The sequence below is a fragment of the Halichoerus grypus genome, chromosome 5 (genome assembly GCF_964656455.1).
Source record: "Halichoerus grypus chromosome 5, mHalGry1.hap1.1, whole genome shotgun sequence".
NCBI lineage: Eukaryota > Metazoa > Chordata > Mammalia > Carnivora > Phocidae > Halichoerus > Halichoerus grypus.
The window spans coordinates 165,920,586-165,937,762 of record NC_135716.1 but is presented as its reverse complement, the minus strand read 5'-3'; the positions used below and the strand labels follow the sequence as shown (position 1 = coordinate 165,937,762).

The following is a 17,177-nucleotide window of genomic DNA, read 5'->3' as shown; positions in this document are numbered from 1 at the left end:
GATAATTTTCATGATTGTGTGTACCAACAGAAGATCTTTCTGAATTTTTCCTAGTCTCAAGGATTTGAGAGTATTCCTGAAATGAAGTAATAAAGCCATACTCAGTTCTTTATGCCACTTAAACAACAAAGGTGGCTAATAAATAAAATTTCAGAAGGCAGTAACCAAAACAGAGTATTGTTGATTATATTTATTAGGGAGTCATCAGGGCCCAGCTCTATGCTGTCTACTGTAAAAGGAAACTGCATGTTACAGAAGTTAAAGGTTTGGTTTCTACCCTCAGATAGACCTGGGTCCACCTCAACTCCTGCATTTATGATCTGTCTTCTTGGGCAAGTTACTTAATCTCTGTGCCTTGGTTTTCTCATTTATAAAATGGGCATGGTGATAATATAATAATACCTCAAAGAGTTTTCGTGAGGAATAAATCAGATGATGTATATATGGTGCTTAGCACAATGGCTAACACTTAATAAGTGACCCCAAAATAGTAGTTATTATTAAGATATTGTTAATATTCTGGCCACAGCATTATTATTTTGTTTTGTATCATCCAGAATTATGCTGCCATATTTTGGTTTGTTGCATTAACAGAGCTACCTCGCTCAGTTTAAGAGGAATCCAGAATGAGTCAGCCACACTTGGAAAAGAGATTACCCAAGGAGTGGAACTTTTGTGCTTCCGTTTTGCAAGTCATGCTTCTGTCTTTCTGATGTTTCTCTACTGTCCTGAGTTTGAAGGGGATGCTTTAATAGTAAGAGGACAAGGCAGATTACAGGCTTTGTCTTACTCAATCATCATGAAGACACTAGGAATTTGGCTCAAAGATTAAATAAGTTTTCTTAAGATATGATAGCTGATAAGTGGATTGGAGTGCAGGTTGGTTTAACTCCAAAATCCATGTTCTTTCCGATACTTACTCACTTACTCCTTTGTTCAACAACTTACTTTACCTTTCCTACATGTCAAGTTTTGTTCTAGTCACTGGCGAGACAGCTGTGAACATACAAACATGGTCTCTGCCCTTGCAGGGCTTACGTTCTATGGGTAAACAGTTACAAAACAAAACAGTTTCAGATAGTAATAAGTACTATGAAGAAAATAAAACAGTGATGGATAAAGAGTGTCTGGGGATGGGGGAGACCAGCGAACTGTTTGAGATTGAGTGGTCTATATCTAAATTTAGAAGGTCCCTCTGAGGAGCTTTGTTTGAACTGAGACCTGAATTATGAGAAGGAGTTAGCCATCCCAGCATCCGGGGAAGAACATTCTCAAAGGGGGAGTAGCAGGTACAATGACCTGGAGGTAGGAATGAGCTTGGCATGGGTCTAGATCAGTGCTGTCCCGGAGAACTTTGTGTTCTGATGGAAATCTGTTTGGTGATGTCCAATTTGGTAGCCTATGGCCACATGTGACCAATTATGAACATGAAATGTGGCTATGTAACTAAGGAATTGAATTTTAATTCAACTTAAATTTAAATAGCCATATGTGGCTGGTAGCTCCCGTGTTGGGTAGCACAGGTCTTGATCCTAGTGAACGGGGAAAGGGGCAAAATAAATAAATAAATAGAATGAGTGAGGTCAGAGAAGTGGGAGGGGCCAGATTGTATAAGGCCTTGCAGGCCATCTAAAGAATTTAGATTTTATTTTGGTTGCAGTGGAAAGCGGTTAGAGGGAGTGATATGATCTGATTTCCATTTTTAAAAGACCACCCTGACTGCTGGGTGAATGCTCCACTGAAGGGGGAGTAAAGCAGAAGCATGGTGAAGTCTGTTGCAGGATCTGGGTGAGAGATGATGACAGCTGGGACTTGAGTATTGGCAATGAAGACAGGGGAAACTAGTCAGAAATACATTTTGGGGACGCCTGGGTGGGTTAAGTGTCTGCCTTTGGCTCAGGTCATGATCCCAGGGTCCTGGGATCGAGTCCCGCATCGAGCTCCTTGCTCAGCAGGGAGCCTGCTTCTCCCTCTCCCTCTGCCTGCTCTGCCTGCCACCCCCCTCCCCACTTGTGTGCATGCACTCTCTCTCTCTCTGCCAAATAAATAAATAAATAAAATCTTTAAAAAAAAAAAAAAGACATTTTGGAGGTAGGCCTGACAGAATTACTGATAAATTAAGTGTTGGAGATGGTATGGAAAAGAAAATCAGGGTTTATTCCTAGGCTTGATCATTTAGTACAATGGGAAAGTCTGAGAGAGAGGCACAGTTGGGGGTATGGAAAATCAAGACTTCTGTTTTGGACAAGGTAAATTTTAGATATGATCACTCAATCCTCATGTCTGCCATATTTATATAACATGATCAGGCATCTCCTTCCTTGTCCAGTAAAGCATCCTACTTTCAGCTTACCTTGGGTTTGGGGAGCTATTATTTTTATTGTTTTTATCCACAATTTTCAGTGAGAAACTGAGGTTGGAAAGTTTAAGTGACTTGTTCAATATATCTCACAGATAGTAAGTTGCAAAGCTAGACCTATATTTGTCTGATACCATATCCCATGGCTTTTTCCACTAAATAGAAATTCTTCATTATTTAGATACTATGCCTGATGTGTCCTTTCTAATAGCAAAGATAACCAAAGATTCAAGTGCTAATGAGCTTTGGTATCTTAAACAAATTAGAAAGCTTTACTTATGGAGAGACTTATATTACTTTTAGAAATTATATCCCGACTGTCTGTCTTTTTCTAGCTGTAGAAATGTCACAATTCAAGACATTAAAAAATCTTGTTGTCTCTATTGACCAATATTAGCTAGTTCTTATTAAATTACACTCTATGCCTCGGGGGTGGGGGGGTGGGGATGTCTTCAAAATGCTGTGGTAATGGTTGAGATTCTAAAACAAAAGCATGTAAGACATTCCAAGGAAAGATAGCTTTGGTGGCTTTACCATTAGGATCACAGAGTTTGGGAACTTCAAAAAAATTTTTGGAAATCATTTATTCCAGCCCCCTAATTTTATAGAAGTGAAACCTAAAGCCTAAAAAAAGTTTGTCCAGGGTTAACATAGTCTGTCAGTACAAACTTAGGATAGAATCCTATATGTTGGGGCGCCTGGGTAGCTCAGTCAGTTAACCATCTGCCTTGGGCTCAGGTCATGATCCCGGGGTCCTGGGATAGAGCCTCACGTTGGGCTCTCTGCTCAGTGGCGAGTCTGCTTCTCCATCTCCCTTTGCTGCCCCCTCCCGCCCCACTCGAATGCTCATGCTCCTCCCCCTCTCTCTCTCAAAATAAATAAATAAAATCTTAAAAAAATAAAAAAGAATCCTGTACGTTTTCTGGTACCCAGATCAGTCCCTTTTTACCTTCATATATTCCAGGATGCCTTCTTCCTATCTTTACATTCTGAGGATTTTTTTTAAAAGATGCATGATCTTTACTGGTCTTGATAATTTATCATAATTCTTGTTACACTGTAAATGCTTAATAAATAAATGTTGAAAATAAGATTATATTTTTCCTGTCAGCTGAATGTGAGCAGGATCTTATGTTCCACTTGCCATTGGGTGTTTTAAGTGCATTAGAATATCCTATTTCAGCTCTTGTCCCTCTCTTTAATTTCTTCTACATGGGAGAAAAGTACTTCTTTTTTTTTGTTGCTTTATTTTTCAAACCTTCATTCAAATCCTGATGACTAATGAAGTTGAGTACCTTTTCATAGTTTGTAGGTCATTTGCATATCATCGTTTCTGAAGTGCCTGTTCCAAACTTTTGCTCATATTTTTATTGTGTTGTCTGTCTTATTAGTTTGTAGGAGTTCTTTTTAAAAAAATTTTTTTAAATTTAAATTCAGTTAATTAACATATAATGTATTATTGGTTTCAGAGGTACAGGTCTGTGATCCATCAGTCTTATATAATATGCAGTGCTGTAGGAGTTCTTTATACTTGTCTCACTCCCAGTCTCAGGGACAAACCGTCAGTATTTCATAACTAAGTGTGATGTTTATTCTAGGTTTTGTTAGCTACCTTTTATCAGTTAAGGAAGTTTTCTCTTATTCCTAGTTTCCTAAGTTTCTATCATAAATGAATGGTGACTTGGGGCGCCCGGGTGGCTGTCGTTAAGCGTCTGCCTTCGGCTCAGGTCATGATCCCAGGGTCCTGGGATCGAGCCCCGCATCGGGCTCCCTGCTCGGCGGGAAGCCTGCTTCTCCCTCTCCCACTCCCCCTGCTTGTGTTCCCTCTTCCGCTGTGTCTCTCTCTGTCAAAATAAATAAATAAAATCTTTAAAAATAAATAAATAAATAAATAAATGGTGACTTATCAAGTGCTTTTTAATTCATTGATATATAGTTGACTTTTGAACAACATGGTTTTCAACTGTATGGGTACATTTATAGGCAGATGATTTTTGGTAAATACAACATAATACTATCAGTGTATTTTCTTTTCCTTATGATTATCTTAATATTTTCTTTTCTCTAGTTTATTGTAAGAATATAGTATATAATATACCTAACATATAAAATAATGTGTTTATTGATGGTTTGTGTTTTTAGGAAGGCTTCCAGCCAACAATAGGCTATTAGGAGTTAAGTTTTTGGGGAGTCAGAAATTATATACAGATTTTCAACTGTGAGAGGGAGTTGGCACCCCTAAGCCCAGTGCTGTTCAAGGGTCAGCTATAATAATATGATTTTTCTCCCTTTTTATATTATGTGGTGGATTACATTGATTGACCTTCAGTCCTTAAACCAACTTTGCATCCTCGGAGTAAACACAATTTGATTATAATGTTTTTCTTGTGTATTATTTTAGAGTTTTTGGCAACTATTTTCTTTCTTTCTTTTTTTAAGGTTTTATTTTTTTAAATTTTTTGACAGAAACACAGAGAGGGAACACAAGCAGGGTGAGTGGGAGAGGGAGAAGCAGGCTTCCCGCTGAGCAGGGAGCCCGATATGGGGCTCAATCCCAGGACCCTGGGATCATGACCTGAGCCGAAGACAGACGCTTAACGACTGAGCCACCCAGGCGCCCCCAACTATTTTCATAAGAGAGATAGGCCTGTTATTTTCCTTTCTTGTAATGTTGTCAGGTTTTAGTTATCAAGTGTACGCTGGCCTCATAAAATAAATTGAGGAGGATTCCCTCTTTTTTTGTTTTCTGGAAGAGTTTGTGTAAGATTGGTGTTATTTTTTCCTCAGTGTGTGGAAGAATTCACTGATAAAGCCATCTGGTCCTAGGGATCTCGTTGTGGGGGAGTTCCTTACTTTCAGATTCAATGTCTTTATTAGATAAAGGACTATTAAGACGTTCTAGTTTTTGTTTCGTTTTGGTAATTGTGCTTTTCCAGGAAATGTCTATTCCATCTAAAATTTTTAAAAAGATTTATTTATCTATTTTAGAGAGAGAGAGGGAGCAGGGGGAGGGGCAGAGGGAGAGGGAGAGAGAGCCCTAAGTAGACTCCATGCCAAGTGCAGAGCTGACGCTGGGCTTGATCTCACAACCCAAGCCGAAACCAAGAGTTGGACGCTTAACCAGTGTGCCCCTCCATCTAAATTTTTAAATTTATTCACATAACATTGGGTATCTTTTTAATATCTCTAAGAACTATAGCAATGTCTCCTTTTGTGTTCCTGATATTGGTAAGCTGTGCTTCTTTTTTTCTTGAATAATCTTGCTACAGATCTGTTAATTTTATTAATATCTTCAAAGAACCAACTTTTGGGGGTTTTTTTGTTTTCTTATATTATATATATTTTAATTTATGCCAGCTAATATCTTCATTATTTTCTTTCTACTTTTACTGAACTACTGTTTTTCATTTCTTGAAATGGATACCCATTGCTGTTCATTATTTCTTACAACCTAATCTTAGAATTTAAGTGACTTGCCTAAGGTCACATAGCAACAAAACTAGAAGAGTCTACGACTGTTCTCTCAGACCCATGTTTTTTACTCTTCACCATGATGACTTTTTTTTTCTAGAAGAGGAAGAATAAAAAATATTAATATTCGTTGAGCACTTAGTATGTTCAGGCACTGTTCTAAGTATTTTACGTGTGGTACTATCTTTTAAGTCTCTGAATTACAAATAAACTGAATAGGACAATATTTTTTAGTTTTGTTTCCAAATGTCTTCTTTTTCTCTGTGTGCTGTCTTCTCAGTACAAGAATTAGAAACAGGTCTATGGAAACTGTTTTTCCCTCCTTTTCCTAGATCCTTCTCTATTCATCTTAAGAAAGAGACTTTTCCCTGTTAGGCCCTCCTCTTTATATATATATATTTATATAAATATATAAAATATAAGCCTCTAAGCTAGAGATGGTATATTAGGAAACTTTTACAAGAATTGTTTTATAAACGCCCTCATTTTAATGATACAAATGAACACTCCCTTTTGTGTTCTATCTGCTGCTCAGAGCATCTGCTTCACCAGCTGAGACGCTAAAACTGGTTCTTCAGATCCCAGTTTATACGTTAGAGTGGTAAGTCACAAGGATAGCTAATAATGATGACAAAGATTTTTCAGCTTATATTTTCGTTGCACTTTTTGCTTTTCAAACCATTTCTGTATATTCCTATTTAGTACCAACAACCTAATGAACAAGAAGCATTTAGGAATTCTTGGTTTAATCATGAGGAAACTGGGGCACAAAAAAATTATATAACTTGTTAGGGTCACACAACTAGACAGTTCATCCGCTTGGTGAATAGCGGTTGCAGTGCTTCTTGCCAGGGGAATACACCCATATCATCTTTGGAGCTTTAAAACAAAACAAATACCCAAGCTTCACTTTTAGATACCTCATCTGTCTGTGGTGGACCTGAGCATCAGCTGGGTTTTTTTTGTTTTTGTTTTTCAAGATCTGCAGTTGATTCGTGTGGGCCCTCTGATAATGGAACCACTGATCCACTACATACCTGTTGTGCCCATACCACACTAGCAGAGATTGTGCTAGTAAGTTACAGGGCTAGACCTAAAATTTAAGTCTCCTTTTACTCAGTATGATGGTTTTGAGTTTTATTCTTCACTGCTCTAATATATAACTGTCTTAAAGTTTCTTTTATTTTTAGACAAGAGCAATATAATACTGGAATTAATGGGTCCGTAAGATTATCACAGCACTCTTCTTTGTCTAGACATTCAGAATTGGGAAATAATTGATTTTTTAAAAGTTTAAGCATTCTCTGTATGTGTACCTAAATCTTGTAATAGCTAACAAATAAATTCACAAAACTGAAGAGCCAAAACATCTTAAAAAACAATCACTACCCCCAAAAAATATACAGAAAAGCATTGAATTATACAATCAAAATGGGAGAATTATATGGTATGTGAATTATATCTCAATAAAGATGTTTAAAAACAACAACAACACTAATATGATTTTCTGCTGTGATCCATACCTTGTAGTCTTCTTACTGAGAAAAGGAAAGAAATTTGCTTCTGCCTAGGGCTCCCAGGTGAAATCTTTCACTTGAATTGCCTATCAGTGTGTGCATAATTAATTTTTTCCCAACATACTATTGAAATATTAACCCATAACAAAAAAACACAAAGACTTAGAGGTATGACATTAAAAGTTTTAATATTTCGGGTTTATAAAGTATTTTTATATCCATTGAGTATGCATTCCCTAACTCTTCTATAGAGTTAATACCTTCTACATTTTAAAAATGGTGAAACTTTATGCCTCTCTTTCTAACTGCCAGTTTCCACAGTTATACCCACTTTTCCACAGAAGTACAGATTGCCAGGGCTACGAATACCGAAGACATAAATCATTTGGCTCTGCAGTATTAGTATTGGATTAAAACCAAATGCAAGTGGCAAAATAACACATGGTGAAAGCATGGGCTATGTTTCTATGATGCCAGGCAGAGTTGAATTAATTCTTTGAGAGGAGGTGTGAATACACATGTATAATGATAGTTTAACACAACTGTGAGCAAAATATTTTGTCACATTCCCCTGTGTTGTTAGATTTGGTCTGCCATCTGCCATTCTTGCATTGAGTAGCTTAGAGCACCCATGAGAAGTAAGGACTTGCAAGAGGCCACAGAATTTTCACTGGAAGATAGATGATTCCTGTGTTTCTCCTGTTTTTCCTGTGTATCCTTTGAGGAATGATTTCTTTCACTGGAGATCATTACTGGGTAACAAGCATTTTTTTCTTGGAGTTGTATGTATGAAGTAGTTGTGAATTCCAATTTTTTATCTGTTCTGATTCATGGAATTCCTTTGTTTTAGCTAATATTTACTACTAATTCAGAATTGCCTCAGTGGTTCAGTCAGTTAAGCGTCAGACTCTTGATTTCAGTTTAGGTTATGATCTCAGGGTTGTGAGATGGAGCGTGGCTTTGGGCTGGGCATGGCGCCTGCTTAAGATTCTCTCTCTCTCCCTCTGCCCCTCCCCCGACTCGGGCATGTTCTCTCAAAAAAAAAAAGAAAGAAAGAATAAATAAATAAAATCTTTTTAAAAAAAATTCAGTATATTCAGTTTAAGAAGGCAGGAAAGCATACAATAAAAGTTGTAAGGATTTCCATGCAAAAATAATTAAAATTTAAAAATCTCAGTACATGAAAGGATAATGATCTGTCATCGGAAATATTAAATCACATGGAGGGGCATGTGGGTGGCTCAGTTGGTTAAGCATCCAACTAGATCTCATCTCAGGTCTTGATCTCAGGGTCGTGAGTTCAAGCCCTGAGTTGGGCTCCATGCTGGGTGTGGATCCTACTTAAAAATAAATAAACAAATCATGTGGAGACACACTGCATTCCCAGACACTGCCAGATAAGTGAGGTTACTATAAAGTATGTATATGTGAATTATTAACTCTGAAAAGATCAAGCTTTTGTCATAAGCCTATATTGCATATTGTCTCTAGAACAGTCTATATACAGCCTTTTCCCTAAGTCAAGGTTTCTTAATCTCAGCAACCTTGGCCAGTACTCCTCCTACTTCTCTCCCCTGTTGTAGCAATCAAAAACGTCTCCAGACATTCCCAAATATTGTCTGAGGGACAAAATCACTCCTGGTTGAGAACCACTGCCCTAGATATGTTAGAGAAGAGGGACTGTAATACAAATTATAAGATTCTGAGAGAAGGTAGGAGAGAACTCAAAAAAGTTTTTTTTTTTTTTAAAGGACTAAAGGCCAAAGGTTTTGAATTCATATTATTTTAATCAAATGACTTGTTAAAAGGGCAAGTATCTGGTTCAAAGTTTTGCCTTTAAGCATCAAAAAGTGTGCATATCTTACAAGACCGGTTTATCAAGTTATTTTGTAATCATTCCAAGCAGGCTTCTTGGAAGAAATCAGACTTGATCCTTTTTTCCTAGAACATATTTTTTAGGTTCCTAAAATCACCTATATATAAATGGATCTGTGTGTCAATATGGCTTCATGAAAGAAGTCAGACTTAATTAACCTCTTTTTTTTTCTCCATAGACTACATTGCAGGTTCTTAAAACTAACAGAGTACAAGGTTAAACAATCTTGCTAACTTTTTAATAAAAAGAGTTTTTAATTTCTTTTCTTATTTTGATCCCCTCCGCCCCCTTATGGAACATGATAGCATAGTTTAGCTATTCTGTTTTAGCTTTTTTAATGCCATCAGTTACCTGGTAGAGCACTAATGATTTATTCTTTACTTTCTGTATGATAGCCTGCTGGATACTGTGTCCTGGATTCACAATTATTTTACCTGGTGACTCTGAAGTAGTATTGTGACTCTTGCCTTCACTTATCTTTCCTTTTCCCTTTCTTATGTAGCAGCAGCTGTTGATTCAGATCGAAGTCCCCGGCCCACCTCTGCACCAGCCATTGCTCAGAGTGAGGACACAGAGGTTTCTAAAGCACAGAAGGAAACAGTGAAGGTTGAAGAGCAAAAGGAAGAAGTGCCGCCCGAGCAAGCTGAGCCAGAGCCCACAGAAGCGTGGAAGGTATGCCGTAAGTCCAGATATCTGGCTAGTTCACTTTCCGATTTTTAAAAAATTTTTTTATTTAAATTCAGTTAACGCTTTCTGATTTAGACATGTTAACTCCTTGGCCAGGAAGGTTTTCAAAGCATTGATTCTTGTAGAATTCTAACAAAGTTATTTCTTCTTTACTCTTTCTAAAAGAAAGTATTCCCCATGAACCTGTAAAATATTTTCATAGAATTATGTCATGAAGACTAAGCCATCTGAGTTTTCAGGTGACCTACCTACACTGTTATCTAACTTATATCTAAAAAAAAAGAGTTTTTAACACTGTGATCATCTGCTTTTAAAAATAATTTTTATTCAACCAGAAGGAATCTCCACATTCCTTTTTAAGAGTAAGCTCTGCTAATAGAATTAAAATATAATTTGATTTCCTAAGATGAGTATATGTGCAACATACCTAGAGAATATCCCAGTTAGTATTACATAAAGCACATCCATGTGGTTGTTCAAATCAAATTGTTTACAAAAAGGTGAAGATCCTTATGTAGGGGCGATTATGCCACTGAGTTGCTTACAGTTCTGAGTTGATTGTACCCACAGTCACTGACCTTGTTGAAAAATCACCAATTAGGGCGCCTGGGTGGCTCAGTTGGTTAAGCGACTGCCTTCGGCTTAGGTCATGATCCTGGAGTCCCGGGATCGAGTCCCACATCGGGCTCCCTGCTCGGCAGGGAGTCTGCTTCTCCCTCTGACCCTCTCATGCTCTCTCTATCTCATTCTCTCTCTCAAATAAATAAATAAAATCTTTAAAAAAAAAAAAAAATCACCAACTAGCAGATTTCCCAGGACTAACAGTAACTGGACTGATCTTTCATGTGTTGATAAGCTTTTGAAACACATTTAAGCAGTGATGGAGTTGAGATGTTCAGATTTAATGACATAAATACAAATATCACTGTTGACAACAGGAATTAATAGAGGCAGTTTTTAAAAGAAAAATTACATTTTTATATGTCTGTTAAGAAATTTAAAACAAAAAAAAATTTTTTTTTAAACCATGTAAGACCTTAGTAAGTGCTCTCATCTTGGCAGATGGATTAATCCTGTTCTTTTGGACCGGGTTCAGTATCTAGTTAACATCTGTAGAGCAGTGGCCAATTTGGCTTTGTTTTGACTGTATTTAAAAAAAAAAAACCCAAAAAACCAAAACTGTTGAACATGACATGCCGTTTTTACTGTCCTTTGAGACCAACTTGAATCCAAAGAGAGAAAAAATTGAGCAAATGGTGGATATTTGTATTTTTTTTAACCTAGCCAGATGTGTATGATATTGACCATCAGGTTTGGTATTAACAGTGCCTTTTTAAGGTTAGACTACCTTAGTTTTTTAATGTTAGAATATCTCATCTGGCACTAAAATATCCCTCCATTTGTTGTACTAAGTGGGAAGTGTTGGATTACTGGAGTTGGCAAAGGAATCTTTTTGAGTGGCTAAGATTCCTTTGGTGTTCTGCTAACATACTTGTTCTTTTTTTTTAAAGATTTTATTTATTTATTTGAGAGAGAGAGAGCAAGCATGACTGGGGGGCAGAGGGAGAGGGAGAAGCAGGCTCCCTGTTGAGCAGGGAGCCCAACGTGGGGGCTCAATCCCAGGACCCTGGGATCATGACCTGAGCTGAAGGCAGATGCTTAACCAACTGAGCCACCCAGGTGCCCCCATACTTGTTCTTTAGCCTATAGGTCAGACAGAGGTATCTTCAAGAATAGGTTCCTGTTGCTCTTGGGACCTTGACAGAGGGGAGAGATCACTTCCTGGTATATGCTCATTTACGTGCCAGTAGGTGGTTTTCTTGCTGATTAATTCTGTGTACATATATGTTTTGAGATACTTGTGTAGAGATCAGACTGAAAATCACCTCTGATAACCTTCTATTACTATAATAGTAGTGACAGAATTAAGGGTGACTCTGAGTTGATTTTATTTGTAGCAATAGAAAATAATTATGGAATTTACCTGAAGCCATCGTTATTATGTAAAGCAATAGTAGTAATAAAATAACCTTGTAACATTGTATAAATTTCATTATCTAACATGAATTTGGTGCCAGATAGAGGTAGCTTTTTGCATCTTGAGTCATTTGAGAAGACCTATTTTGTGGGTGTGGAATAGTACCTTGCCCCTATGTTCTTATTTAATGTTCTCGAAGGGGCACAACCACCTTGCTGCTTGGCCTCCACTCTTAGACTGAAGTAGAGGCTCTCAATTTCTTGCTGTTAGAAAAAAGCAGGTCATTATTCACTGAAATAACTAATGTAAGCTTTACAAAATAATTTAAAACTACCATTTGCTAAACATTCCCAACTCTATGGATATATTATCTCCACTTTATCAGTAAAAAACTTAGAGAGGGGAAATAACTTGCTAATGACCATACAGCAAATATAATGGGATTCATAATAGAAATGACCCAAATTGTCAGTTATCCTGGTAGTTAAAAGTACTGTAGCTGGATGTGCTTATGGTTTATTTGACAGTATCACAAAGTTTGGTGTTATGTTCTCTACATTCTGTCCTAGGGAAAATAGCACAATGACATTATACTCCAAGGTAATGCTGCCAAGTGTGATTAAAAAGAATGTGTCAAAACCACAGATTGGTGGGGTTCTATAAAGAAGTTAATGATAGGAAGTGATTGACTTGATCCTTAATGAAAAGTTTTCTAATTTTGAAATACCTACTGTTTAGGCATTGCTCATTCTAAAATGCCTCCTCTTAATAGTCTGGGTTTCTTAAATTTATACTTACTCCATTTTGGGTGTATAAAATGACTATTACTAAAGGTATTTCAAAGCTAGGCAGGAGGCCTTAGTTATTCTCTTCCTACTGTTAAGGATGAATCTTGTTCATCCACCAAACACATGGGCTCCAGCTCCCTGGAGAGGAGATGACAGAGTGCTGAATGTTGCAGCTGAGCCCTATGTGTGCTTATTTATAAATCAGCCTTGGAAGTAATTGCATGCATCAGTAACAATTTGGATTGAGTTTATTTTGATGTTTTGTTGTCTAATAAACTCAAGGATGAAACTGCCTCCTTAAATATATTGATCAACTAACAATTTTTTTTTTGTATTTACCTGCTTTGTGTCATATGTGGTTTATTATATGTGTGCTTTAACTGTAAAGATTTTCTTTTTGTCATGTATGTCCTACCTTGATATCTTCATTTGAAAATTTGTTTTTAAATGTTAAAGAACTTCTAGATCATAAAAAAAAGCCGAAACAAAAACACATGCCTTATTTAAGCCCAAATTATTTTTTGTATAAGTACTTTTTTGTTAATTAAGTGTAAAAGTGTTTGCTTCATCGATGGAATAATTATCTTAATTTTCTCTTATGATCATGTGGCTGTCCATATTACCTCTTCAGCCTTGAAAATATGATGGCGAACTAACAGATGACCATTGAGAGTAATGTCCTTTCCTGCCACACCCCCATAAGACTGCATCATGTTGATTACACAACCAGCTTAAAGATGCAGCTTATTTGGAAATAATGCTTCTCATAGAAACCTACTAATTTAAATGTTTTTACCACTTTATTTTTTAAATATAGGTGGAAAAAACCCACATCGAGGTCACAGTACCCACCTCAAATGGTGACCAAACACAGGTTTGTGCCAACAGACCGCTTGTTCCTTTTCTCCTCCCTCCTCAATTTTTTTCTTCTCCCCAACTCCCTTCCCTTAAAAAATATTATAAAGGTTCAAACAAACTTCAATGAGCCAATATTTTATCATTTTTCTTTTTTTTTTTTAATAATGGCAGCTTGCAGAAAAAACTGAAGATCTGATAAGAATGAGGAAGGTCAGCCATTTTTCACTTTCACAAAACTGCATTACCATCACCCATGCTGACTTCTACAGTGTGCTAAAAAGACAGTGATCCATTCTTTTCATTGATTTCTCTTCATAAGAAATTACTTTCAAATCGCAGATATATATTTGCGCATATATATATTTGCATACGCTCACATACATAGGTATACCAAAGAAATTATAATCCTATACTATTTGTTGAAATTCCCAGGAGGAAAATATCTTTTTAAACACAATGAAATAACTAGTGAAGACCAAACCTACCCTTCATGTTTAAACTTTATAAGAAATATTTCAGTGGCACCATATTTTTGGAATCATGGACAATATTTGATACATACTTACTATGGAAACCATCATAGCAGCAACTCCTGGTTTTGTTAATAACTGTGTGTTTTGCTGCTCTGCGCCCATTCTTCCCAACTATAGAGTGGGATGTATCAGTTCTTACTGAAGAGAATATTGACTAATCATGTATTAAGTGCCCTTAGATCTTTCTTATGAAAAGTTTTAGAGATATACATACTGTGGTATTTACTAAGTATGAAATATACCTCAAAAGGGTAAATCATGTTTTAAAGCATTTCTCCATGCCATGGAACATGGAATTCCAAAGCTTCTTAAAGTCACGTATTTTAAGATAACCCTCAAACAGTTCAATTTCAAGAATGAGCATAAAACAACTTATTATGTAAGAAGCCAATGAAGCCAGGAGCACTGTCTATTTAAATAAGGTCATCACTTTCTTCCATCATTCATGAGTAGGGTCATCTGTTTTCTAGTGGTAATGTGTTCTGTGTGTGTCCTTGTAGTTTTGTGACCATTTCATGTTGGCATATGCTGCGCTGTGGACATTTAATTTTTTTGGTTTGCCAATTTGCAGTTTTTTCCCGCAAGAACAAAATTTTAATTTTTTATGCTTTTCTGTTTTTCCCTCTTTCATTTTCACAGAAAAAGAGAGAGAGACTAGATGGTGAAAACATTTATATCAGACATAGCAATTTAATGTTGGAGGTTTGTATGAACTTGAAGCTTATTTTAGTTGGTTGCCTATAACCTTCTGCATTCTTTGCAATCATCCCTTTCTTTATGCTGCGTTTGGTTTTGCATGCCATTGCATGAAAGAATTTTAGGTTTAAAATGCTTTTGCATGTTGGTAAACATGAAGATATGCAACCATCTCTCCTTCTGACTCTTTTTAGTTTCCATCTGTCATACTTACCTAAAAAATATATGATTGGGACTACCCCTGCTTCTCACGGTTCCATTGTTTTACCCACTTGTAGAAAATTCTACATCACTGTCAAAAATTCCTTGAACTTTCCAAGAGTATAAACTCCTATATGTCCCAAGCATCAAATTTGTACTGTATTTTTCATCTTCTGAACTGAGAGAGTGTGGAAAAGTAGGAGAAATGATCACAATTCAAAATGGAGTTGAAAACTGGGGAATACCAAAAAATGACAGGACAGTCAGGAAAGAAAAAAGATACAGGAAGGAAAGAAGGGACCTGGTATTCAATCCGTAGTTAATAGGATATAAGATAGTTTAATTACAAAAACAGATCTGTGGCCATAAGATTATTATTTTAAAGATAAGAAAATTGACCTTAGAGAAATTTAATTTGTCTGTGGTCACAAAGCCAGTAAATTGGTAAAGCTAGGATTTGAGTTAGGGTCTATCTATCTATCTTTATTAAATTACACTTTTTCCATTCAGAAATAGCAACATACTGTCTATTATAGGAATTGTAAGGTCATTTTCTCATTACATTCAACAATAATTTGCTTTTTGCCAGAGTTATATTAGTATACTTATCTAGTTTGGGGGGCTCCACACTGGATAGGGAAATATGAAGCTAATTAGAAGAGTAGGGGAACTCTATGAGGAAAAAATAAAGAACATGGAGTTACCTATGTGGAAAACACTGAAGCTACATTAGTTTATAACTCACTAAGACTCTTATATAAAAGTTGACCAGATTATCTTATGATTTTGCTCAAGACAGAGCCAAAAGAAATGACTATTACTCTGATACTGGGGATTTTAACTTAAATTTGAAGGACATATAAATACAAATACAGAGGAAGATGATAAACATGGTTCCTGCCTTCAGGAAACTTAACAATGTATAGAAGTAGGGAGGAGAGAGACAGTAAACAGTTAAAAAAAATAGCGATAAAACTACTTCAAGTTATTATAGAAGCTATGAAGGAAATAAGCAGTATGCTGTGCTAAGAAGGGAAATCTACTCTGAATAAGATGGACAGGGAAGTCCTCTCTGGAGAGATAACATATTAACTGAGACCTGAAAGATGAACATATAAGAAATGTGCTAAATATTATTAAACTGGATATCTGAAGAAACTTTTTTAGATAGAACTCTGGTTTAATGTAATGGCCTCTAATAGTTATTTAACCATGTCTTACTTTTTGTCAAAACATGTATTTTGAGTGCTTGCTATGTATAAGGTACTTTAATAAAAGTAATAAAAATTATGGCCAGCCTTCATTAATCACATACTGTACGATGGGCACAATACTAAATGCTTTATGTACACTTACCTCATGTAACATGAGGTTTTTTAAGGCTGGACTCTAGGACATTTCAAACTCAGCAACTAGATCTCTGCTTGAGCTCATAACTAAAACTAGACGTGAATGGTTCTGCTTCTGGGATTAGGAAGAATTACAGAGGTCAGTTGATGTACTTGGCAATGTAACAGCTCCCAATCCCAAACATGCCTTTTTCTTTACTAGTCCATCTTTAGTGCTTCCTTTTGTTCTTTTTTTTTTTTAAGATATTATTTATTTATTTGACAGAGTGAGACACAGCGAGAGAGGGAACACAAGTGGGGGGAGTGGGAGAGGGAGAAACAGGCTTCCCGCTGAGCAGGGACCCCGATACGGGGCTCGATCCCAGGACCCTGGGATCATGACCCGAGCCGAAGGCAGCTGCTCAACGACTGAGCCACCCAAGCGCCCCTTTAGTGCTTCCTTTTGACTGGAACCTGCAGTACCAATCATATATTTGTCATTTGTTCAATGAGGTGTGTTATAGCTTCTGAGACTCACAGAGTCCCTGTGTGTGATGTGTTTTCTCCCCCCAGCATTGCATTGATAGCCACAAGAGGGGATTTCTTAATAAGTGTGTGTTTGAAAATTAAAACTACTAACTACTTTTTGAGAACATTTTATATTTAATGGTTTGGTTTGGCTGCTGCTAAAATTATAAGATGATAAGTATCAAAAAGTATCTAGCCTAAAAACAGCTAAAGTAATTTGGCTAACCATCATTTTCTAGTTACAGTAAAAAAAAATTTTTGTCTCCCTTCCACCCCCTCCCCCGCCCCATAAGGATGTTCTCTCAAGTTATCTGTCACTCTAGTAGAGTTTTTTTGTTTTGTTTTGTTTTTTTAAAG

The 17,177-nt window shown here is 36.6% G+C and overlaps 1 protein-coding gene across 20 annotated transcripts in view; it reads left to right on the top strand.

Annotated features, from left to right (window-relative positions):
- Positions 1–17,177, top strand: part of EPB41 (erythrocyte membrane protein band 4.1) — a 195,126-nt gene that overhangs the window by 134,531 nt on the left and 43,418 nt on the right. For 11 of the 20 annotated variants that reach the window (XR_013448300.1, XM_078073541.1, XM_078073527.1 and 8 more), the window contains 4 exons: positions 9,726–9,895; positions 13,494–13,550; positions 13,706–13,744; positions 14,707–14,769. Coding sequence is in view for 19 of the 20 variants with exons in the window: in XM_078073541.1 (XP_077929667.1) it covers positions 9,726–9,895; positions 13,494–13,550; positions 13,706–13,744; positions 14,707–14,769 (329 nt within the window). In the remaining variant the exon portion in view is untranslated. The remainder of the gene's footprint in view (positions 1–9,725; positions 9,896–13,493; positions 13,551–13,705; positions 13,745–14,706; positions 14,770–17,177) is intronic. The other 9 variants (XM_078073523.1, XM_078073538.1, XM_078073536.1 and 6 more) reach the window with 6 other exon arrangements.